The sequence below is a fragment of the Poeciliopsis prolifica genome, unplaced genomic scaffold (genome assembly GCF_027474105.1).
Source record: "Poeciliopsis prolifica strain line A6 unplaced genomic scaffold, Auburn_PproV2 SCAFFOLD018, whole genome shotgun sequence".
Lineage (NCBI taxonomy): Eukaryota > Metazoa > Chordata > Actinopteri > Cyprinodontiformes > Poeciliidae > Poeciliopsis > Poeciliopsis prolifica.
Genome location: NW_026562393.1, coordinates 6,087,298 through 6,113,106, shown reverse-complemented (window position 1 = coordinate 6,113,106; position 25,809 = coordinate 6,087,298). Strand labels below are relative to the sequence as shown.

Sequence of the window (25,809 nt, the reverse complement as noted above, 5' to 3'; positions counted from 1 at the left end):
TGAACCATAAAGCTGCTTCATCTTCAGTTTAAATGTTTTCTGTGAAATATTACTATTCCAACTATTTTTATCTTCGTTTTTTGCAGAGGCTTCATATATCTTGGAGGCAGATCCTATATGCTGGAAGCGTGTGCTAACTGCCCTGATGGGATTCACTGGATCTACTCAGCAGAACACCTAAGCTTTGTTCCTGGCACCTGTGGCCATGGTTTTAACGTTTCCCACCCGGTTCTGCATACAGACAGCAGTCCTTTCAAGGCATTCAGCACAAGAGTAAGGACATATTTTTTTCTTTCCTTATAAACTACAATACAGAGTAGAATGATGTCAGAGTGTAGGGCCGATGTGGTTCTGATTTAAGCTTTCTAATTTCTGATTGGCACCAGAAACATGAACCCATTAAAAGGATATTTTGCTTTTTAGTTGTGGAGCTGTCATCAGCAATCAGAATCTCACCTGTAACAGCGAGAAGTCAGATTAGCATAAAGGAGAACATTTAGTTGGTAGTAGAGCCAGTTACAAATCCAATATCTGTCAAATTAAAACAGCTACAACTTCAAAACTCATATTTCAGAATTTTATTTTATCACTCGCTTACATTTGTAAGCTCTTCTTAGGAGTCCTTTGGGACCCAATGCAATTTGCTGGCTGTCATTTGTGTAAGTATATGTAACTGTGTGCAGATGTTCTGCTAAATGCATTATATCTCTATTTAAATGATTAAGTTTTAGAAGCAGATGTTTTAAAAACCTTGATTCTGTTCTCTGATAGCAGGTCAACACAGCAAACACATTAAACCAATCCCTTTACCTCTTAATTCAGTAAAATAAACACAAACATCAACGATGATCATGTTTATAACTCAAAAAACGTCTTTTAAATGCTGAACGAAGAAACATTTGTTTCAGGAAACTTAGAAAATATTTCTCTTAGCCCTCTGCAATCTTCTAATGGGACAACTGTGTGTTTTTAATTTTCTTTCTTTTGTCACTGGAACTGGTGGGATACTGTTTAGAGTTAATCAATTTATATTTTTAAGGGGGAATAACGCCAGTAGGTTTTCAACCAAACTATGACGCAATTGTTGCCATGTTTATTGTACATTGCTAAAATCATCAGTTTTAAGGAGGATTCCCTCAAATGAATTGTAGGTGAAGCCTTACAACAAAACTATTATTTGGTTTTATTTTATTATTTTTTTTATTTTAATGCTATTCATTGATGAATTGGGTTTTCATTTTGTTTCTAAAGTAAATTAGCCTGAACCCCTTAAAGTTTGTGTTTAAATAAGCCTTATTCCTCCCAGTGTTTGTTGTCATGCTTTTAACAGGATGCAATCAATTTGCCACGGTGGAAATTGTCCTCTGAAGTACTAGGTCCTCTTTACTGCTTGCAGCCATATTGACACTATCTACCATTTTTACAAATTATTGTACTGCACTGCATTGCTCTGTAAGATCATTAACACTATGAAAACAAGGTTTTTATATTCCATTTTATGTGGTTAGCCAATGTGTGCTAAGCACTGTTTCTTTGTTTTTCCTACACAGGATCTCATCAGGCTTTTCAGTCTGTACCATATTTGAATGACACCACTTTCTAATCCTTTCGAAAAATTATATTTTCTAATGTACATATAGAGAAGTGCGCTGCTATATGTTTTAAAGGCTACTAGCTGAATTATTAATAATTACTCTACAATATCAATGAATTCTAATGAATCCATTGATATTGTATCACACATTGTATGCTTGCTTTGCTTGACCTACCCAGAAGTCCTTGAGCATTTGTTGAATCTCTAACATGTACCAATGGATTCTAATGAATCCATTGGTATTGTAGAATTCATGGAGTACTGCTGTAAATGGTACAATTTATTCTTAAAATGAGACTAAACACAAAGGCTACAACAGGGCTGGTCACTTAAAATATGTGTATATATATATATATATATATATATAATCACCTAATTTGCACTCCCTACTCAACCCTACATGACCCTTGTAAAACATGGTTATAAATCATAGTGGCTATGGCCTATGAAATCTCTGACCTCAGAGGGAATGTGTCTTTAGAAATGATGAATCCCGATAAGTAGAAAATGCAGAGTCCACTGATTCTTTATCTTAGCTTAAAGAAAAGTGAATGTGGTGAAACATCTCAGCTTTATCAGATCATTACAAACGGCGACAAGACATGTTAGAGATTCAACAAATGCTCAAGGACTTCTGGGTAGGTCAAGCAAAGCAAGCATACAATGTGTGATAGGACTCATTTGTCACATTGCATCAGCAGATTTCTGTGCATTTCTTTGGATTGTTATTGTGGCATACCAACACTGAAAAGTGCAGCATACGTTTGTCAATACTTAGTATAACTGCCTTTTGCCGCAATTACATCTGGACATGTACATTGTACAATTTTATTCTTCTATGGGAATGCAAACCATTAGATATGATCCCTAAAAATTTGTTTAGTACTGTTGGCCTGATGAAAAGGGAACCGTTATTCTACTCTCAAGTCTTTTCAGCCTCTAAATTACTTTTTTTTAGGATTGCCCTGCATTTCGCTCCATCCATCAACACCTGGTTAGATGATACCACCGTTTGCTTTCTCCTACACATGACTTGGGGCAAACTTAATCAAAAATAGAAATGAAAATAACTTTTTGTCATGTGCAAAGACGAAACTGGGCAATAAAATTTATACAAGCTCCATTCAACCGTTTAAAATGTCACATAAATAAAAAATAAAAGCATTATAAACTACCAAAAAGCTGAAATCACATTGAGTTTAAAAGCTTGATAGCCTGGGGTTAAAAACTGTTTTTTTTCAGTCTCAGTCCTTCCTTTCACACTTCTGTAATGTCTGCCAGAAGGCAGGATGGAGAACAAGGAGTGCTGTGGGTGAGTTTGGTTTCTGATGATGTTTTTAGCTCTATTTATGACCCTGGTGATGTAGATGTCCTGCAGTGAGGGGAGAGAAGTTCCTCAGATGAATTGTGCAGTTTTAATGACACGCTGGAGAGCTTTCCTGTCCTGAATAGAGCTGTTCCCAAGCCACGCGATGCTAGAATTTGCCAGGAAGCTCTCCACTGCAGACCTGTAAAATATTTTGTGAGGAGTTTAGATGACAGTCCAAATTTCCTCAGTTTCCTCAAGAAGAGAAGTCTTTGTTGAGCCTTCCCGGTGATACGCTGTGTGTTGTGGGACCAGGTGAGATCGTCACTGATGCAAGTGCAGCTACTCCAACTAGCTCCCCCATAGTGCTTAGAGGAATGTACCGGGTCCTGCTTTTTCATGAATCGATTATCATCTTTTTTATTTTTTCTGCATTTAAAGAGAGAACATTTTCAAAGGAACCGGGAAGAAAATCGAGCCACCTCCTTCCTGTTTGCTGCCTACTGTCCATCAGTACTTATCCTGATGATGGTGGTGACATCAGAGTAAAGAGGGCTGAATACTGTATAATAATATGCTCTACATTTTAATTAAAATTATGTTTATTTTGTGGTTTTAACATGCTAAAATGTGACAAAAAAATAGGGGTAAAATATTATTTTTCTGTTACATATTAAAAAACATGATTTAAAGGGGAGTTTTACTTTAGTGTTATTTTATTAACCATACATTGATGTCAGGATGAGATATGATCTAATTTTCTAAGTATGAGCTAATACATCATCTTCTTTCCCAATATTATATCAACATTTTTCTATTGTTTATTGTACAGCTTGAATTCTGCTGATGATTATACTGCTGGCTCTTGCTGGATGTATTGTCTTCAGTTGTAAGAGGGCTGCAAAATTTAAGCGTGAGAGGACAGATCTTGACAACAGCATAAAGGGTGCCTCACAGAGACAGAGTGGGAATAGGAACAAAAGAGCAGGAAACATGGCTCACATGGATGATTTATGTCCTTGTGAAGAATCTGGTTTGATTCTCCTGCATAAGAGATTTTTGTTGTTGGCTGTTTGAATGTTAAAAATAATAGAATGTTTTAGATCATGGTGCAATTTTTATCATTTATTTTATTTTTTTTAAAGGGAAAACTAATTATTTTTCTAAACGAAAGACAAAAGCAATAAAGACTGACCTAAATAACAAGTGAAATAAAGGTGTAGGTGTAGAAAAGAGAAGATGCACTAAAAGGTTGGAACATTAAGTAGTCTGTTGCTCTTGCTGACAGGCATGTGTGCTGACATGTACAGGTTACATGAGGAAACTGATGTGTGAGCTGCTGTGTTAATAGGATGCAGTGTGTTCTGCTTAAGGGTGTTAAGATAAGAGGTGGGTTTCTGGAGTGTTCCTGCGGAATCAGATAGACGAGGGAAGGGTTCAGAGATATGATGGCTTGCTGACAGGCCCTGCACTTCAGTAGCACAACTTCACGGGGATCTCTATTGTGGCAAGCTGAAAATCTCATCTGCCCAAGATGTCAAAAACTTGACGATTCTATGGTTAAGGAAAACAATAATATATTAGTAAGAATTGTGGAGCAATCATTCTAAGAAAAGAAATGTACCCCTTGTTGAGAGGTGGAATCTTATTCAAAATTTTTGTGTTGTTTTTGAATCTGAGCCGCTTTCTCATGCTAATTTTCATCCCTCAGATAATAACAAATTATTATTATTATTATCCATCGATTGTCTATATCTTTGCAGAGTCAGAAGGGGGAGGCTGGTGCCTATATCCAGCAATCACTAGGTGAGGGGTTTAATATACCCTGGATAAATCTGTACACTGCACTGACGTGAATTTCCTTAATTTTGGGATTGGTGATTAGTCAATACTTACATGTGAAGCCCATCTTATCCCCCGATCTTATCTGTCTCAGGAAAGGTCTAAAAATCAACCACTGTTCTCTTCTATGATAGAGGTTTGATCGATAGACTGGCCCACTAGGTCATGTCTGAATGTTTGCAGTTAATAGTCACCCCTCTGTTAACAACTCGGCGACTTTCTTGCTATATTTAGCAACATTTCAGACAAGAATAATTGGTATCGGCCAAAATCGGAATTGGCAGGTCAGGCTTTTTAAAGACTGGTAATCTGCAATCGGCCAGAAAACTGCCGATTGCAGATTACCAGTCTTTAACTCCTAATCATCACCAGTCAATCAGAAGATTTACTGAAGTGTCTAGTTTTCAATGTTTCTGTCATTTTTTCTCTCTTTTTTTTATCTCTTCAGTTGCAAATTTTTCTCATAGGAAAACTTCATTTGCTAACATCTACCAGCACAGCTGCCTCTGTCAGAATTGTTGTTTGTGTACATGAAGACATATAGCAAGAAAGAAAAAGTCTGGCTGGAGAAAGCTGTGTGTCTACTGTAAAACCTTGATCCTGATACCGTGGCATACATGTAGCACCAGTGGAATGGGTGATTCATGCTGTGCCAGTGTTAACTCTCTGTTGGTTACCATGGAGAGTAATGCATGTTTTGTGGACACACATTTTTGACCTAAGAGTCAGACTAGTGTGTTCGGTCTTCTGCTGCTTGTTTGTCCAGATGTGAATGGTACTGCTCCTCTGGATCGAAAGGGAAAAAGTTACATGAAAATACTTTAAAAAAAAAAAAAGAAAAGAAGTCTATATACCTTGAATTTTGAGGTTGTACCATGTCAGATGATACAAAATCATTTTGCAAGGAGCTGTAGGTACAAACTTATAAGGTAAAAAGTGTTATCAAACATATACTTTAAATTCTTTCTTATACATAATTCTAACTGACTGGACTTTTTAAAATTTCCTTTTACCACAATGTTCATGTGTGTCTCTTCCCCAATTTCCCACTAGATACTTGGTTATCGCTATAGCGTGTTTTCAGAGCATACTTGCCCATCCTGGCTTATCTATGGAGGAGGCAGATTAGAGTAAAGAGCTGCCAGGCCAGAAAGGACAGAGAAGCTTGGGTTGACAGAGTGCCACAGCAGGAAAACAGAACCCTTAGCCAGCAAGATAGTATGGAATCTGCAAGTGTGTGAGAAGAAGGAACAAGCTCATGCATGTTTGAGATAGCACAAAAAAAAAAAAGACTGTGTCAATAGTGAGCTTGGACTCAGCGTGGCAAGACCAGACTGTAGACATTCTGCTTGGGCGGGAGCTGTCTTGTTACCTGCACAGAACACACCAAAAGGGAAGAAAATGAAAAAGAAAACTTGATATTTGAAACACTTTATATTGAAACTATACTGCATGTACTTTTGTTGTAACATTTGCTGTAGAATCTCATATAGTCTTTGGAATTTGAAAAGAAAAAAAGGGGTGTCCAAAAGACACAATTTTTGCTAACAGTGCAGCCAGCATTGTCTGAAGTGATTTATTAGTTAATAAGCTGGTTCCTGTACTGTGTTATCAGAGGATTGTATGACCTTAGCAGTTCTTACTGGGTTACACAGTAATGGATAACTGATAGCTTTGTACCGATTCTCATTTAGGCTGTGTTTAGTATTGCGTGTAGAAGAGGTCACTTGGTAAATTTAGGCTGTGTGCTTTTTGCTTTTTTGTGGTGAATTGAGGCAGTGAGCTGTTCTGTAGAAGTTTGAAAATCCTTTAGTGAAACCTGCAGAGATCCAGAAATGGCTTAAAATTTTATGGGGATAAAAAGAAAAAGTTTATGTATATTTTATAAAATAATTCTTTACACCGGAAAAACAGTGGCTCAGATGGTCTTGCAGGGTTTGGTCAGATTTGCTTCACAAAATAATTCACAAAAATGCATCCACAAGGCAAAAGACACAAACTGTTTTAAATTCATCATAATGAAAACTTGTAAAAAAGTAAAAATAAAATAATTGTCTGTATTGCCTATAACATTTTTTAGCTTTATGATTAATCATAAGAAAAAAATACATTTAACCTGTTTAACACATTCAGTGCCATTTTAGAATTGATAGGATTTGAACTGACAATTGAAAGAGGAAAAAAAATCCTGCATAAGTTAGCATGGTTGGTGTCCTAACCATGGTTTCATATTTGTGAATTTATCTGTTCAAGGATTCACGGAAAACTTGCTTATTCATTTACTTTGTCATAGATATTTGAAAGAAAGTTCATCTTGGGAAGCTGATAGACTCACACGAGTACTTGACAAGATTACAGATTACAGCCTCATTTTAATGGATCACACAAACCTGGCTCTTTATCACACTTTTACCCCCACTGTATGTGACACATAATTGTGCTCCTCTCCGCTGTCTTCTCGTTGCTTCATTAAACCCACCCTCTCATTTTCCATTTACTCTTTCAGCATAAACGGCACCTCCAGACAACGACCAAATACGTGGAGCTCATCATTGTTGCTGACAACAGAGAGGTAAGAAGAGGTCACAAACTCCTCACCTTGCTCTCCATCCCACAGGAAACGATCTCTGAGGTCATATGCTAAGCTGCCGCTTCCCACAAGGCGTAGGACGACACAGCCCTGGCACGGCCTCATTGTCACCTCTGATGTGTCACTTACTCATCCGTTTCCTTCTCCGGGTCCCTCTACATCCTCCTGCATACATCACGGGACTGCTTGACTCACAAATGAGGCCTGATATGCTCTCTGAATGAGCTTAAATCCTTGACTTAACACCTCAAAGAGAGGAAAGTGTTCCCCATTTACACAAGATTTATAGGTCAACATCACATGATTCAGAGCATCAGAATAAATGCTTTACATAAAAGGAGGTCCCTAAAGTTGTCTTTATTTTGTGAGCAGAGCTAACAAAAGCTCTTTTAGGAGCTGCGGTGACAAGAGCTGCAGAAGATGGAGCTGAATTCAAAAGCCAGGGCAGAGACACGTAGCATTCGGTGGTGAAATGTTCTGCCCTAATTTCTCCCTGTTTTATTCTGTCTGCCTTTTGTTGTCCAGTTTCAGAAACAAGGAAAAGACATTGACAAGGTCAAACAGCGGCTGGCTGAGATCGCCAATTATGTGGACAAGGTAACAATTAAAGGAAACGAGTGAGTGCAGCGTTGAAATGTGATTTATTAGAAATCACTTCAAGTTGAGTTCAAAGTGTCTGACCTACGAGCTGAGGCCGATTGGTTTGTAATTTTTGCCACAAATTAATATAACGGTTTTATTGTTAACATTGCAGTAACTTGTTCAGTTTTATATTAGTGAAACTGGGCAGATTGGTCATATATTCTATATATAAAGAAAATACAGGATGGGTCTGTAACCTGTCTCCTCTCTGAACTGTCAGTTTTACAGAGCTTTGAATATCCGAGTTGCACTGGTTGGACTGGAGGTATGGAGTGATGTGGACAAGTGTCCCATTACACAGGACCCCTTCACTACTCTGCATGAGTTTCTGGATTGGAGGAAGGTCAAATTACTGCCTCAGAAGCCTCATGACAACGCCCAGCTAATCAGGTAGTGTGTGTAAGAGTAAACCAGGAGGTTATGCATGTACTGTATATCTTTGGTAATTTAAAGCCTAGGATAAAAGTAAAGGGTCATTTTATGATTGCAGTGGTGCTGATCACCCTGTTTTTGAAAGCCTTTGATTTGTCATTTAGGCATTTGAAGAATAGCTTTTCTCTCTGTTTCAGTGGGGTGTATTTCCAGGGCACTACTATCGGCATGGCGCCCATCATGAGCATGTGCACAGCAGAGCAGTCAGGAGGAATTGTGATGGTGTGTATGTACTACTAAGCATTTTATCATCCACTTTCCATTTCCTGCCCTATGACATTTACCTTGTTTGCGGTCCCCTGTCTACCTGTATTATTTGAGGGAACAATTCTGTATCTTATCTGTTATTGTGTCAATGCTCTTATTGTGTTAATATAGGGGAAACATTTATTATTGTGTATTTTACAATGATTTCCAAAGGGAGATGATGCATGGTGTTGGTGACAAATCTGCACCAATAGATTATCTGGGAAATATTGGACTTTTTAATGAGGTGCAATAACGGCATGAACTGGGACTGCAGTGTGCGCATCCTGAATGAAAACACAAGGAGTATATATAGGACGTAAATGATGACCCATTACAATTTTGCAATTCTATACGGTGTGTTCGAGTCATGCTGCATTATTACAAATCATGCTGTTATTTTACCCTCAGTGTCTCTGCCTGGGGTTCATGAGGCTGGACGGCCAGTTAATGGCCTGTCCCCAGAATGTTCTACACCTTTATCCTCCCAGATGGTAAAATTGGGCCCTGGTCATTAAAATAAAACTATACATTCAGGTTCCAGACAAAGGGGATTAACTGCTGACGCTTGCTGGACAAATTTGTGTCCCTTTATTTACAGAGTAGGCTACTTTTCAACTCATTTTCTCGACATTAGCTGGAAATCTCATCACTATTCTTTTTTGCAGTTAAATCTGAACCTTCTTTTACATCTGGAATCTTCACGCACTGACTGTAATTGTTCAGTTGATTTAATTGGCGTTGTGAAAAGTGTCTCAGTCTTACTTCATAACGTGCTCCTCTGAGTTCTGCAGCTTCATTTGTTGTGTGTGTGCTTTTCTTTTTTTTCTTTTTTAGTTTTCCTGGAAATTGAGTCAAGGGTTTTCCTGACTCAGTTTGTTGTTTTTTTGTTCTGTCATTTCATTAGTCCAGGCTGCCCAGTTGGATTGTAGTGCTGACAGTTGATTTTAGTTCCTTTCAAAAGCCCCCAGCAGAGCGGCTCGTCGGTCTGCGCTCGACTCGCGCAGCACTGCTAAATAATGCACAGTGTCAGAAGCTTCCAGAGGCAAGGTGCTCTGACACACAGCTCTGCCTTCATAAAGAGCTGATGGCTCCCACACCTGCATTATTCATCCGCCCTTTTTCATGTGTTCATGTTTTACACACCTTGCAGGAAATCTTCAGCAATCTGTGTGTTTTCCCTCTTCATCTCTGTAACTTCAACAGCTGTAAATTCCACCTTAGCAAAGAGTTACAGCGTCTGAAAAAAATGCTTATTGTTAAAGATTTTTTCAAATAATTTTCAATGTTAACACCACAAACATATCATACATTCTGTTTATTTGGGATGCACAAATTTCTTTTTAGTGCATAAACATGAAAGATATATATTTTTACCAAAATGTTTGCAAGTTTGGCCTATATTTGTATTGAACCGTCAAAGTGATAAATTTATAGAACTATGTTTTGCACCTTCCTCTTTGCAACATAGTTCAAGCTCAGATGGAGATGAAGTCTTCTCACAGATTCTCAATAAGATTTACTTTTGAATTTGGACTTGACCATACCAACACATGAGTGTGCTTCGGTATAACCTGCTCCATTGCAGTTCTGGCTGCATGTGATCATCTACCTGGACATGTGAGCCTGAGTGCCACGCTCTCATCAGTTTTCCTTTCAACCAGATTTTCTATTCCAAGTTATGAAAAACATTCCCACAGAAAGAATGGTGATCATAAAGATGCACAGAAGAACTCTGCATGTACACTTTCTTTAGTAGAATAAGACCAGTTGATACTTTTCAGTTTTTATTTTGTGAGATGAAGACGAGGAGCTCGACCACATATTGAAATAAAGCCCATAATGTTGTCAACCCAGACCAGCCTGCTGTGGTCTTCATGAAGGTGTTTGTTCATTGATGTTCTCTAATTTACCTCAGAACAGCTGGTCTTATAGATCAAAATACAAACAAATAGTCTCTATTTACTAATTAGGTCACTTTAAAAGCTACTTTGGATTTTATTTAGTGGTATGAGAACAGGGGCACTAACTATAAATATAAATGCAGATTTCTATTCTTTAGGGAGTATAAGCATTTACTGTTTTTCTTCTAAAGTGTTATGCACTCTTTTGTGTTGGTAAGCCATACAAACTCTGCCAAAAAAAAAACCCAAAAAACATTCAAGTTTGTGGTTGTAATGTGAATGAATGGAAAAATTTACTGACGCTATATCTGTAGTTTTTAGTGTTTCTGTCAGTTTTCCGTCTTTTTCCTCTTCAGTCACAATTTTTTCTCACAGGAAACCTTAATTGGCTAACATCTACCAGCACAGCTGTCTGTCAGAATACTGTATGTTGAGGAAGCTGAAAGTGACATCTGCTTCTTTTTTTTTTTTTTTTTTTCCAGCAGCGCAATATAGTGGAAACGCCCTGCTAAACACAGATCTGGTTGTTTAATTCGAACAATATCCAATTAAACTGTAGTTGCCTCGAGTTATTATTTCTTCAGCAAATTCTATACAGAGGATCAATTAGGTTTGCATTGAATTTTTTATCATGTTATCAAAATAAAGTATTGTCTCTGCTTCAATACTGCAATCTCAACAAATTTAATTACTGAATTAGCCCCGAGCTTTAAAAAACAAAACAACAAAAAAAAGGTGGTGAAAAAAAATGTAAAGTTCTTTGATCAATTTTTAGGATCATTCGGACAATCCTCTGGGCGCTGCCGTCACTTTGGCCCATGAACTTGGACACAACTTTGGAATGAATCACGACACCCCAGAAAGGGGATGTGGATGCAGAGTGACAGTGGATCGTGGTGGCTGCATTATGACTCCTTCCACAGGGTAAGACGCATTATTTCCCTCTACAACTTTTCAATTAAATCTACCAGATGGATGGCTCCTTATTCCTTGAAGCACTCTCCAAAAACATGACAGGAATATCATCACTTCTTGAAGTTTAAATAATTCAGCAATGCAGTTCTGTCTGAAAAGCTTCAGATTGTGATCTTATTTAAATATCATTACACATGCACTCCTTTCGTAACTTAATGCCTATTGAGTAGCAAACAAATGAATCTACTTAACTGTTGGACCACTGAATTTGTGCAAATTCAACAGCTGCTGCTTTTTTTTATTCTAATGTGGACTTAATGCCAGAAGAGCATTTTGATTTTTGTTTTTCAAATAACCTCTATGAAGAACTTAGCTTTATCCAGCTCAAAATTGATCAGTCTAAGTATTTTAGATGTTGAGCCAGAGATCTAATGGTTGTCCAGACTACTTAAAAACAGCAGAACTGTTCTGTAAACACACCAAATAGATCATTTTATTCTGTGAAGAATGAGTGTGGAATAATTGGGTCCCGGATCTGTTGCTGTCATGTTTACACTTCCTCAATTATCATCATATTTTTAGGTAAACTCTTTAGACGAAGGCTTCTTTAATTCTGTTTTATGAACCACCTTCTTCCATGCAACAGAAATTCATGGAATGCTTCCTTTCTTATCTCAAATTTAAGAGTATCTAACATAGAAATTGTCTTTCAGTCTTAAGGAGTCACCTTCACAAGGGTTCTTAATAAATGTATGGTCCTCCTTGACCAGACAAAGTTACTTGCAGAGAGCGATTACACGGCATTTGCAGCAAAAATATTATAGCATTCTAACATAAAAAGCCAAACTATTCATGCATTCAAAAAGTCTAACATCCTGCACTTGAATGGGGATGCTTTAGGTGGAAACATTGGCGTCTGCTGGTGTGTGGGATCCACAGACTGAAAACGTCTCTGTATTTTATTTGGACAAGACCCATGAAAAACACAGTAACGCCATTCGGAATTGTAGACTTGGGGGGAAAAAAGCACAATAATATGAGGTTTTTAGATTTACATGTAACCCTGACTGAGGGCGTTTCTGGACAAGGACGCTGCCAAAAATGGCACCACATCGAATGCAGAAAAACAAAGAGCATAAAAAACATGTTTGCTGTAGTGTAAATAAAATGGTTTTGTCTTTCAGTGGTTCCTCTAGTCTGTCTGTTTCAATGGCTCTCAAATTTTCACAGACAGTTAGAGTGAAGCTATTCTTTGATATTCATGCAACATTAATGCTTGAAAAATCTCCCTGCAGCTTCAGATAAATAGTTAACGACGTCTGAAAACATAGCCCTATTCCCTTAAACGATCTGGATCGCAGGTCATACTTAGCACTAATATTTCTCACAAAATTTTAGAAAAATCAAGGCTTTATTCTAACAAACTTGCAAAAATAAAATTCAACTTTGTTGAAATGTACTGAGCAAGCCTTCATCTTGTATTGTTCAACACCATGTACTTGTTTAATCAGATGCTTTGTCTGAGGCAGTGCTGCTTTGTATATGGTCCGACCTACACACATTCATTTCTATTTGTATTTAATCACTGGAATTTCTAACTTCATTCAACACAAAGAAAGAGAACGCTCACCGGAGGTCCTCAGATAGCTCCAAGTTCATTATCAAATAAGGCAGCTACGCAAATAAACTTAGACAAAGTTTCAGGAATAAACAATTTAATAAACTTCGGTCGCATTATGCTAAAGGTTCACACAGTACTGAGCAAGTCTTATTCCTTAGTAACAAGATAAATATGCATCAGAGTACCACAACAAATCCAACTTGATGCTACACTGCTATACTTGAGTGTAAATACATCCGACATTCAGGTTTTTCCATCTCACACAAAACAAAACCAACTTGTGTTGTGTTGTCTCTGAGACAGGCTCCTCTGCAGTCAGCTCTCAATCATTGCTGTAATCTAAGTTTAAACACGCGTACTGTGCCTTGAAAATGTTTTGAAGTTTTTCACATTTAATTGTCAAACTCTAACACATTTTTGTTTGTCTTTTTATGTGATTAATTAAAGTACCAAATATTTTAGAATTGGAAGAGAAAAGGTAAAAAAAAATAAATTAAAAAATCTTAAAAGTGTGGTGTTTTTGCATTCATCATCATAGGACCAGGTCTAATGGGGTATGCTAATGTCCAGCTTTATAGATCATTTTTTACTATTCTGCAGCATAGCTCAAGCTCAGTCAGACTGGTTGGAGAGTGTTTATAAAGATAAAAGTCTTGATAGATATTCTCTTAGTTTTACATCTTGACTTTAACCAAACATTCAGTCTGGGTCTTATCTGACCAGAGCACTTGCTTCTGTCTCCTACATGTCTTGTGGGAAAGTGCAAACTGGACTTCACAATTTATTTTATTTTTATTTTTTTGCAACTACTCCATAGAAGCCAAATTTGTAGAGTGCACAACTAATAATGTCCTATCAACAAATTCTCCAACCTGAGCTTTGAATCTCTCCAACTCCTCCAATGTTACTTGCTACTCTACCCACCTCTGTCCTGTGGTGGTCTATGAAATGAGATCTGAAGTCTAGCTTCTTTTGTAACTGAAGTGGGATTTTAGAGTGAATTGGTAGAGGCAGGTGGTGGGCGGTAAAGTTGTTGCTTTCCCCACTTCTTTCCATACTTCCAGTAAGGCTTGCCTCCATTAACTCTAACCAAAAACAGACTTGTGGTTCTTATCCTTTGAGATTATATCTCCTAAAAGCCTGAAAAATATCCATACACACAGAGCCAACAAACACGTTATGGTCCTCTCCATGGACACAGAAACGCAAATATGTGCAAGGGTATACACACAAAAAGTGTCGTTTATAAAATTAAAACAAAATCTCTATATTCCCTCGTGCTTTGTTCGTTTTTCTTTTTTTCCACTACACCGACTCATTTCTCCTCCAGGCATTGAATCATGTTTACAGTTACTTTGACTCATTGTGTCTTCTTTAATAAGAAGGCACACTGTATAGATGGGACTGCCTGATAAGAACAGACATTACCCCCCAAGTTAAGGATCTGCAAACTCAAATAATGTGATATGAAGCAATAGAGATGCAAGGTTTGAAATATTTATCTTTTTTTTTTTGTATCACAGTCATATTAATATTTAGTAATATTTTCCATTAACCCAAGCTGTTTTTTAAATGTCAAAAGCATAGTGCAGAAAAATAAGATCATATTAAGTTTTTCACAGTTTTTATTCGTACTTATAATGACCAACTGGATCCAACCAGACAGTCCTGTCTGATAAATCTGTGTTTGTCGCAGTTATACTGGCTTCAGGCGCAGTTTAACCTCTGACAAAATGTGTTGTTAGTGTTGCCATCTACGGAAAGAAGAAAATATTTTTATGTTGGTTTTGTTGCATTTCAACATAACGTGATGACATTTCAGTTTTCAGTTTTGCTTTTATTATTATTATTTCGACTTTAAACACATATAGATGCGCCGTTGTTAATATCAGCACAAACTAGGCAGAAATAACAATAATAAAGAGTAATTAATAATACCATTAATGATAACATTTTGAGTACACAGTTCGGTTGTAACGTTTACAGAGATTATCGTGAAAAATCCAAATTACCTATCCAGCCCTAAATGTGTTCACAAGAATTTGGATAAATGTCTTTTGGGAAATTTGGAGAGAACCCACACACACTTATACAGTAATAGGACTGTATAATTTTGGCCACATATTTGGAAACATTAATCGTGGAAGTAACTATCCTTCCCTCATTTACAATAAGAAACAAACTTTTTAATTTGTAAAAATAAATTACTTTAAATTTGCACGGTTCATAAATAACAGAATTTTGTGTTTTGCTTTTAATAAATTTCCCCCTAATTGTACAGACCATATGACACGTCAAAAATAAGAAACATGTTTTAAATAATTTATTTAAATGTTTAAGTCTCACCAACCACTGTTTTGTCCATTTGCTGAATAGTACAATAGTACAGGCACTTTTCTTCTCCAGTTCATCTGTTTTTTCAGCCTTTTCTTTAAAGGCATGAGGAGCCAGATTCTTTAGAGATGCCTCCTTAATGAGGAAGTAAATGATGATCTGCTGGAAAACCGTAAACAGTCTTCTCATAACTGTAAAAGCCATATTGCCCATAACCAGCCATTACTTTTCATGACATTCTAACTGATTGGGAGGTATCAGTGTGCATACAAATTAATAAAGATATTTATTCACATGAAAAGCATTCAATGGTCGTTTTCAAAAATCACTGAAGCAGTCAGTCATTCACCTTGGTAGAGTTTAAAATTCATAATTAAGCGCTAAATGCTAATATGTAGATTTGTAACCTGAACTGTATATTTAAATTAACTATGACCTTATGAGTATGAAAAGATAACTAATATTTTTCCTTGTAGCTTCAGAAAATGGCTTGTCAGAGGTTCCATCTAAAATATCGTTCATGTCTTTAGAAATTAGCTGTGGGCTACAAGATCTCTGAAGGCCTTTAGGTCTCCTGTATTAATGCAGTGAGGGACAGATCAAAAGCAGGTAATGTTAACTGGAAATGATTCCTTATCACAGACCTCACACAAATCTATTGAAGCCTTGGCTCTCTGTTGCAGCTTAACCACAGAGATTTCTTTGTGCTGTTGCTCCTCTGAAGCTTAAAGGCCAACTGTCAAACACAAGCTCGAGGTTAAAGGTTGATAAACGACTTCAGACAACTAGAGGAAAATCTTAGCCCGATATAAAGATGGAGAAGGACGAGGTGGAAAATGATACGAAACTGTCAGACAGAGCAAGGAAGACACTTAATACTCCAAAGGTGACTACAACTCATCTAAAATTGAGAACAACCTTGTAAAAAACAAAGCAAAACAGACATCATTTTTCATCGTCTCTGCAGGTGGTAGTTAAGGAGTGTTGTCAGCGACCGTAGAGTTCCAGATGTGCCAGTCTTAGCTGGCACTGAATGTGCGCTGGTGCCCCTTAGGTCTACAGCTGCTCAATGCCATCCAATGTTATTCGACTCTGCCTTTGCCTTTTCTCAGCCATTGTTTATCTACTTTCCAGACACCAGCCTTACTTTTTCTGTTCATAAACAACAGCTGGTTCGCTAACTTCTTGTGTACTTCAGAGCTACTAAAAACCAGGGTTGAGGGGAAAGCAATGATGTTGGTGTCATTGCATGGGCTTGTAATTGAAGTCTTGGGGGTGAGTTCATGGAAATTGAATGATTACAGCAAAAATTTAGGGGAGGGTTGCAGTCTACCCTGGCAGTTTTGCCTTTGGTTTTGGGGGCAAAGAGGAAATCAACAACAGGGGTTTCTGAGGAAGCGGCCTTACATTGTGACAGCTGTTCTTCCTGAGAGGAGATGAGAGGAGAAGAGAACACACGTTATTGTTATTGTTAGAAATGTGTTCATTACCATCCAATTTAGCAATTACAAATCCTCCTGTGATCTTTCACTTTAATCCAGAACTTTTGAAGATGTGCTTTGAGGGTAGCTGACATTCACCCCGGCGCTAGCTTCAGTCAGCGAGGGATGGGCTGGAAAGGAGGGGTGGGTGGGGGGAGGCGATGTGATGGTCAGCAGTTGATGTAAGCCGACTTAGCACATCAAAGCCATGTCAGAAGTGAGGTTGTGTCGGAACATTCACGGTGTAGTCGTGACATATTTAAAACGATGCTTGATGTGAAAAACCCAACACAGAAAAACACAGTTTAAAAGGGTTGCTATAATTGAGCAACACATCGGTGTCTCCTTCTTCTTGTACATCCCCAAAAAACTCAAAATGGAGGTTTTAACAACTTATGTACCTGGACATGCAGCGTATCTCAGTGTAAGCTCATTGCTAACACAACAGAGGGATTTAAACAAATAAAATTTTACTTAATAGATCACTAACTCGACATGCTACAAAGCTAAATACATTAAAACTGTCTTGCTTTGCATATTTACTACCTATTAGGTTGTGAATATATGTTGGCTTGTGAAGATCTGAAGGTACACCTGGAATATTTCCACATTTTGTCAGATCACAACCTTAGACTATGCATCTTTTTGGGATTTTTACATTGATCATCCATCTACATAAACCCAAAGGCTGGCCAAGGATTGCATTAAACCAAGGAGTCATCGAGACCCAGTGGTAACTCTGGAGGAGCTGAGAGCCACAGCTCAGGAGGGAGAATATGTTAAAAAGCTGACAAGAAATAAACAGTTTTTGCAAAAAAATACCATTGAAAAAATAGAAACAAATGCTTTTCAGCTGTAATAAACGTCTTTGATTGTTTTAATAAAAATAAAATCTATTCCTGTGATTATTAAGGAAGCCATAAAACATTTTAAACACATAATTTCAAATGTAAAATGTAGATAAAACACCTTTTGAATTGGAAACGAACTTTTGGTTAGATAAAAATAACTGAATTCATATCTTTCAGGCCTATGAATAATTTTGGACTTCACTTTCTAGAAATGCGGTTTTCCCAGACGAGTTGAAGGCTTCTTCAAATTTGAAATACAAACTGCTATGGGAGATCTTTCTTACGAAAAAGATAAATGAGAAAAAATCTACCTTTTGAGTTTCCGAGCCCAAATACTTAAGTGGCTGGCAGGTGTAGAAGCAGTGCAGAGGTATGATTGATAGGATACTTCACAATGTACCTTTCAAAAATTCAAGGGCTCTTTATATAATTTGATGAAGGGGTTGACCTGAATTACCCACTTGCTGTCACTTATCTGTGTGCACGGCTGAAAATGGGAAGATTACCTGCAGATTCCCCTATAATATTCAGCCTATTTCTGAGTTTCTTTAGCATTGACGGAGCAGTTGAAAGTCTCATCGACTGCCAGGCGGAAAATGATACGCCACGCATGCTTTGCTTGCATGTTTTAAACATAGATTTTCTACAAAGGCACTATATGATCAGACAAAAACTCAAGAAAGCTTCAAGCAGTCTTTAGCCGAGATTTTGACAGACAGAGCCTTGGGCTGTGTTCTTTCCTCACCCTCTGTCTGTTCCAAAAAGCAACATTAAATACAACAACCATCCCTGTTTTCTCATACAGTATGTCTGTATGCCGAAAGCCCGGCAAAAGAAGGTTGAGTTTTTATGATTTGCTGTCTCGTAAAATTTGTATAATCATATCTCCGTTTCTCCGTGGGGAGAGCAGTCCTGTGCCGCTTGCATGCTGATGGAGCTTCAGAGAGGTTTCTGAGCCCTGGTGGTTAATTGATTTTGTGATTAGCGGTAATTGTCGCTGATTACATCAGACTGAAGAGGCCCCTTATGGGGGAAGAGAGGGTGGGGGGGACTTGAGTCATCTTCTTCTTCAAGCTGTGGGTCTTTCACATTGCATTTCTATCACTCACAGGTATCCCTTCCCAACCGTGTTCAGCAGCTGCAGCAAGAAGGACCTGATGGCAAGTTTTGAGAAGGGAGTGGGGATGTGCCTGTTCAACATGCCGGAGCTCAAAGTGCTCTACGGTGGGCAGAAGTGCGGCAATGGCTACGTGGAGGAGGGAGAGGAATGTGACTGCGGGGAGGTGGAGGTGAGGGTCAATAAACAGAATTTGCATCTCCACCGTGCTCTCATGAATCACTTTTAATTGCTTAGCACACTTTCAAAAAGAAACATCAGAGCGTGGTTAAAACTGCGACAGAAAGCAACGAAAGCCAAATCTCTTTGAGTAATACAAACATTCTCTGGAAGATGAGGTTAAAAAGATGAGTAGGAATTTATTCAGTCTGTGCAACAACTGAGAGAAACTACAGCCAACAGCTTCACTCTGTAAACTAATGAACTATTGAAGTGGATCACTTCAATAAAAACTATTAAATCAACCCCCTTATTTCATTAATGAACCATATGTAACATATGGTGACAAGTGTTGCTGAATGTTGCAGCTGTATAAAACAAATAAAAGCTCATACAATTGAAAGTAATTATCTTGAGATTAAGCGTCCCTCTTCAATAATTCATTCACTTTTCGCAGAGCACCAATTCCTTCTTTTGCCCACAACACGACGCTGACACTTTTATGCTTTTCAGCTCTGAAAATGTTCATTAATTTGAAAGTTGCACTTTTGTCAATTCAGAAATACATATTGCCATGTGAGAAATCAAAGCTATTTTTAAATAAATACTATTTCTTATGTTTTTGCTTTTGTCACACTTAAATGCTTCCAGTTATTAGACACATGAATATACAAAGGGTTCTATCCAAATCATCCTGGATGTCCCTGAACTTAATCAAGAAGTACTTTCCCTCTTGTTTGGACAGCTGAGGCAATAACTAACCTCTGTGTCGTGCCAAACACTCCCTTCTTCCTGTTAGCTCACTCGTCTTCCCGCTCTCTCGGTTGTGTACCTTTACACATGATCTGCAGCCTGTGATTTGGGACCTGTGGACTATAAAATCTTTAAAAAAAAAAAGCACATCAGATCAGAAACAACCACATTGCCATCTGTTTGGAAAAGCTTACTAAGTTCTTTCTAGGCTTCAAGTCTTTAAAGAACCACAATGACATTCATTATCCACACATGGAGGAAACATGGAGCAGTGGGCAACAGGAAGAATGACACTGGGCTAAAATGGCATGACCAAAAGAAAACCCTGAGGTCCACGTCACAATTCTGAAAAACCTTATCACCATATTGTTCATGACTTTTGGAAAAGTATTACGTGGGTTGATGACAAACGTTTTACTGCATCTGGTGTAAAACTAACTCAATGCCTCAGGAAATAAACATACCAGTCATCTAAACATGGCAGAGGCAGTGTGGTGGTTTGAAGCTGGTTTTCTGATCAAAAATGACTTGCTGTAGTTGATGGAACCATGAATTCTACTCACTGCCAGAAAAAGCATGGCGAGAAATGTCAGGCCTTTTGTTGATAATCTTAAGATGAATAAATTTTGGGTTATTGGCAGATCAGTGATGTAAAACGAGTCTGCCGCCTCCTCTCCTTCTTTAAACACAACCCAAGCGTTACAACGTCCTTCTCTAAGTGGCTCAACAAAAAAAAAAGAAAAAAAGAAAAACAAAGGTTTTAGAGTGACCTTGTCAAAGTTAAATTCAGTTGATCTTTTGTATCATAACAAAAGCAAACCTTTAATTATTTACAGGTATGTAAAAGACTAATATTTAGCAATCGCAACTAATGAGAGTGACACAAACAGTCATCAGGTTTAAAGGGCTAGTTTTCACATACATACATGTCTATTTTGATTTTTTTTTCCTGTCATAGAACAGTTAACAACTTTTTGTATTTGTTCAGGTTATCTTTACAGTATACTAAAATCTCTTTAGTGTTCTCTGAAATATAGGCATGAAAAAAGTAACAAAATTATATTGTATTAGGGGGCAAGTACATTCTTTAGAAGATTGGGTTAAAGATATAAATGCAAAGTTTTCAATTGTTTGAGTAGTTTGGCATACATGTAACAGTAGCGAATATTGCTAAGTGTTGCAGTTACAGGAAGCAAACAGAGGTAATACAATTAGTGCAGACAGGCACATAAAGAAAACATTTGTTCGAATTTGAAAGGATTATTTCAATTATATAACAGCCTAATGAGAGACAGCCTCGTTGTTGTTTGAGGTCTGTTTTTAACTTGGTTTTTCTAGGCTGTTCATGCTTCAGCCAGGGTTGAGCTGAAAGTGTCCTTGTCCTTCAAAACAAAGAACAACCAAAACACAGCCGTGCTGAGCCAGCAGCAATAATCAAACTCTCTGTAGAGCTGAGCAGCGTTATGCCAAAACCAGGCCAGATCCGATGACTCAGACAGCACCTCTCTTCACAAATAAAAAGCCTCATTACAAGTCCCTTGGTTCTTTTCCTCTCCGTCACAAACTACTTCTTTTCTGCCAGACTCCTCTGCCTCTTCTGGGACCCTGGGAACGGCCCCCCTTTTATGGTTTGTTCAGCCTGAAAGGAGTTCTGGAAGGACCATCATGTCAGCATTGTCCCCTGCCAGCTCTATCCATCTAGTTCCTTCTGACTCTTACAGCACTTACACTATGATAGCAAAAGGGAAAGAGCTGGTCCTTGGGGGTCTAGTCAACATGCTTCTGTGTGAGATCATGCAGTTACACTCAAAATTATTCCTACTCATGCCAAATTTTGATTTATAGCTATATTTACTGACTAATAATGTTCCTTTGACTGGAAATGACAAACATATGTCACACAGGGATTCAATGTCGCATTACTCTAGTTCCAATGAGTTAAAATTTTTCTGAGTGGTTTTCTTTTTATTCAAAAAAAACATAACCTTTTCAACATTTCTAATAACGTATAAATGGTCGAGGTTTGATCCAAGACATACAGTTTAATTGACAAATATTTCTAAATTGAAAAAAAAAAGATTAAAAACATGCTGGGTTTCTTTTTTCAAACGATGGGAATTTGTTTGGTGCAGTGTATGTAAATATCTGGTTTCAACTGGAGTTACCTGAACCCTTCTAGCCTGAAATGGTCAGACATCAAAGCAACAAGTTGCTTTTTTTTTTTTAATGTAATAGCTCATTATAGATTTTCTCTGGTTCAACCCAGTCCATAAATTAGTACATTCAAGTTTGCAAGAAGGCAATTTGTTTCCTCATTCAAATCCAGGTAGGAGGGTTGGAATACAAATCTACACCACATTTTTTCAGATTTTCATTTGTAAAAAAAAAAAAAAAATCTAAAGCCATGCCTGATTTTTTTCCTCCACTTTAGCTCCTTTATCTGCCACATAAAATTAATTAACACAGAAGTTTGAGGTTTTAATGAGACAAAATGTAAAAATGTTTAAGGAGCATAAATAGTTTTGCAGTAATTACGTAAATTCTCTCTTCATTGGGAGACTGTGAGTGTATGGGTCACAACAACATCTAACTTGGAACAGATGTTCCTCCTCAGAACATTGGAAAGTGTTACATGACAGGGGGTATGATATAGATATGCTCTATCTCTCTTTGAGCCGCAGAAAGGAATGTGTTCATGTGTTATCTTTATTAATTTTATTTTCTGTCAAAAATAAATGAACTGCTGCGTGTTTCACATGCAAGCAGGGCATTTTTAAAATGCTTTCTGTGGAAAATATGCTGCAGCTTGAAGAACTCCTTTATGTCTTGATTGTGACTGTTACACCACCTTGCACAAAGGATGAATTGTAAAGAAATGTTCTTGAATCTCAAAATTTTAGAGAACGGATTTTCTGCATACCTTTTCTACGATTGATTTTGATTTTTTTCCCCTCTTGTAAAAGATGTTAGAAATAGTAGGAAATAAAGACTGTGGTATTAAACCAGATTGCTGTTTCCTATTCTCTGCCCGTTTTATTTTTATTGCCGCATCAATACTTACCTGCCTTTCCCTAATTTTTCATCATGTTTCATTTGGTTTAAAGGAATGCATGAATCCCTGCTGCAATGCTACTACCTGCACTCTGAAAGGCGATGCTGTCTGTGCACATGGGCACTGTTGCCAGGACTGTCAGGTAATTTGTGTTTTTGACAAACAGCATTCTGCAAAAACATAAAACTAAATGATCATAATCAGGAGCTCATTACTTTGTTTGAGCTGTGTGTCTTTGTCTCGCGTGTTTTCTGCCTCTGAGTGCAGCTGAAGCCAGCAGGAACTCCGTGCCGTGAACCCAGTAATTCCTGTGATCTGCCTGAGTTCTGCACAGGCAGCAGTCCCCACTGCCCTGCCAACGTCTACCTGCACGACGGCCACTCCTGCCTCAACGTTGATGGCTACTGTTACAACGGCATTTGCCAGACTCACGAGCAGCAGTGTATCACGCTGTGGGGCCAAGGTATGTGTGTGTAGGATGGTGGACCGCCTGCTTACTGGCCCAGTTTGACTGTTAAAAGCTCAAAAATTGATACGAGCTCTCAAAGGTTTTTCTTTATTGTGTTTGTCAGGAGCCAAGCCAGCTCCAGGGATCTGCTTTGAAAGGGTCAACTCAGCAGGAGACCCTTATGGCAACTGTGGCAAGGATTCAAAGGGCTCCTTTGCAAAATGTGAAGCACGGTGAGAGCTGATGTTCCTGTAGAAATCAAAGCACACCGTTAGTTTTGATATTCAGAATGATCTAACACTGCACCAAATAATTTGCTCCACACATGGGGAAACAAATCTTTTGAATCTCACAGATTAGAATCTAATTGACCAAACATTCACTAAACACAAACATCTTCATTTCTCAGTTTTCCAACTTCTTAGAAAAGCTCTTCTTGTGAAATATTGGTGATTTTAGAAAAAACAAAGCTTGGTTTTCTGACTTATGGTATGAATTTAACACTACCAGCTCCACCTCAATGGCAGTAACATGTTAAAAATATCCCAAAGGCAATCAGTAATAGAACCTTTACATTGGAACTACTGTTGTTTTTTACAAGCCTTTGACACTACTGAGCACAGATTGCTGATGAAACCATATGGTGGATATAGTATGAAGATATGTTACTGGATTAATTACCTTACTAAAAGATTACATTGTTGGGGGAATTGAAATAAGATAGGCTCTTGTCTATGAGCTTTTTATACTATCAAATACTCTCATACATTTATATTACTTTTATACCATTCACAAAATTATAGTAAAATACAATTTGTAATATTTAGTTTTATTCAAATAAAAATAAGATCAACTATAATAAATTAGAGTCAACTTAAAACTGTATGTAATCAGGGTTTTATGAGTGGTAATTGACTAAATTGTGCAGAGATTCATAAACAATTTTAGAAGGGACATATCTAAATGCATTGTAGTTTCATTGAACAAAAAACAACAAAACATCCAAATAGTTTTAGAGCAAGAATATGTTGTACATGTGACACTACTGCAGATCATTGACTCAAGCAGATAATGCAAATGGATTTAGAAAATCATTTGAAATGTTGCTTCTACTTCAGGTTTATGTACTATTTTGCTCTGATGTGTCACATAAATATTACTAGCCGTAATAGAAAGAGAACAAATGACTCCCTTGAATTTAAACTGGGATAGACACAGACATTTGTTTCTGTTTCTTGACTATTTTTATTTTGTCTTTTGATTGCCCATGCATGCAGTGATGCAAAATGTGGAAAAATCCAGTGTCAAGGTGGCGCAAACCGGCCAGTTATCGGCACAAACGCTGTTTCCATCGAAACAAATATACCCCTGCAGGAAGGTGGAAGGATATTGTGCCGAGGTACGCACGTCTACTTGGGTGATGACATGCCTGATCCAGGCCTGGTCTTAACGGGGACGAAGTGCGGAGATGGAATGGTGAGTTCATATCACATCACATCCAATAGTCTCTGCTAAGACACACATGCCACTCTGCAGTACTTGATGGTGGAATTTAAGGTAGTTCGTCCAATAATTTTGAGAACAAACACTTCTTGCCAATTAGTAATAAGAACTGAGTGGATGCAATTTAACTGAAAGGATAAAATTTTTTTATGAAAGTCCAATGTGTCAGAGGAAATGTATTACAGAAAAAAAGATTCCTTCCATCCTGGCTCAGCTTTCTCAACTTCTGAGGCAGAAGTTGAACAATACTGCTTCCATTCACTTTTGGTTTAAATGTTGGTCAAATTAAATGTATTTCTTCCCAAAGCATGTTGAAAATCGGTGCCTGAGTTTTTGAATTTCTCTTTGATTTATGTTTTATTTTTTCCACACATTTACAAAACATACAGGCAGCTTCTGTTAAAGGTTGGTGCCACCCCTGAGGTTTTCCATACTCTCCTTGGAGTCACACTGGGTTAGATTGTTATGACCAGAGAGTTCTATTAACTAAACTGAACGGAAACAGGTAATATGAGAACATTTCAATGATGATGTTAATGTTTCTGCTGACATATACAAGCTTAGAATGCGTGTGGATGTGGCTTGCTAAACTTGCTGTGCAGAAGATGGGAAGTTTCCAAAGATTAATGAACAAATGTATCCTTATCTTTCTATTTATTTATTTATTTGTTCCCGAAGACTCTTAAATAGAGATGATTACTTTACATTGTATCTGTAACTCAAATTTATTTGTGTTAAAACAAAACATAATTGCATTACCTATATGCTGAGAATAGCAGTGGAATAATGAATGATGAGCTAAAGGCCATGACTTAATATATTAGGCATTTTTCAGGGTGTCATTAAAACCTTATTGTCATTTTGGACTTGCTTAAGCTCACACACTTAATTGGCGACCCATTATTCACTCGATTTGGCTTCTCCCAGCGGTCATCAATTCAGCCAGTGGTCACTTCACTGATTCAGTTGCTCCATTTAGTCTAATTTACTTCACTGTTAACCTCCACCCATTTAAAAAA

General features: G+C 37.6%; 1 protein-coding gene across 4 annotated transcripts in view; it reads left to right on the top strand.

Moving 5' to 3' along the window:
- LOC129367920 (disintegrin and metalloproteinase domain-containing protein 12-like) overlaps positions 1–25,809 on the top strand; it is a 98,498-nt gene that overhangs the window by 60,496 nt on the left and 12,193 nt on the right. For all 4 annotated transcript variants that reach the window (XM_055042608.1, XM_055042607.1, XM_055042606.1 and 1 more), the window contains 11 exons: positions 87–273; positions 7,249–7,314; positions 7,858–7,929; positions 8,195–8,364; positions 8,544–8,628; positions 11,332–11,480; positions 18,870–19,047; positions 22,892–22,981; positions 23,107–23,302; positions 23,412–23,520; positions 24,565–24,763. In XM_055042608.1, coding sequence (XP_054898583.1) covers positions 87–273; positions 7,249–7,314; positions 7,858–7,929; positions 8,195–8,364; positions 8,544–8,628; positions 11,332–11,480; positions 18,870–19,047; positions 22,892–22,981; positions 23,107–23,302; positions 23,412–23,520; positions 24,565–24,763 — 1,501 coding nt within the window. The remainder of the gene's footprint in view (positions 1–86; positions 274–7,248; positions 7,315–7,857; positions 7,930–8,194; positions 8,365–8,543; positions 8,629–11,331; positions 11,481–18,869; positions 19,048–22,891; positions 22,982–23,106; positions 23,303–23,411; positions 23,521–24,564; positions 24,764–25,809) is intronic.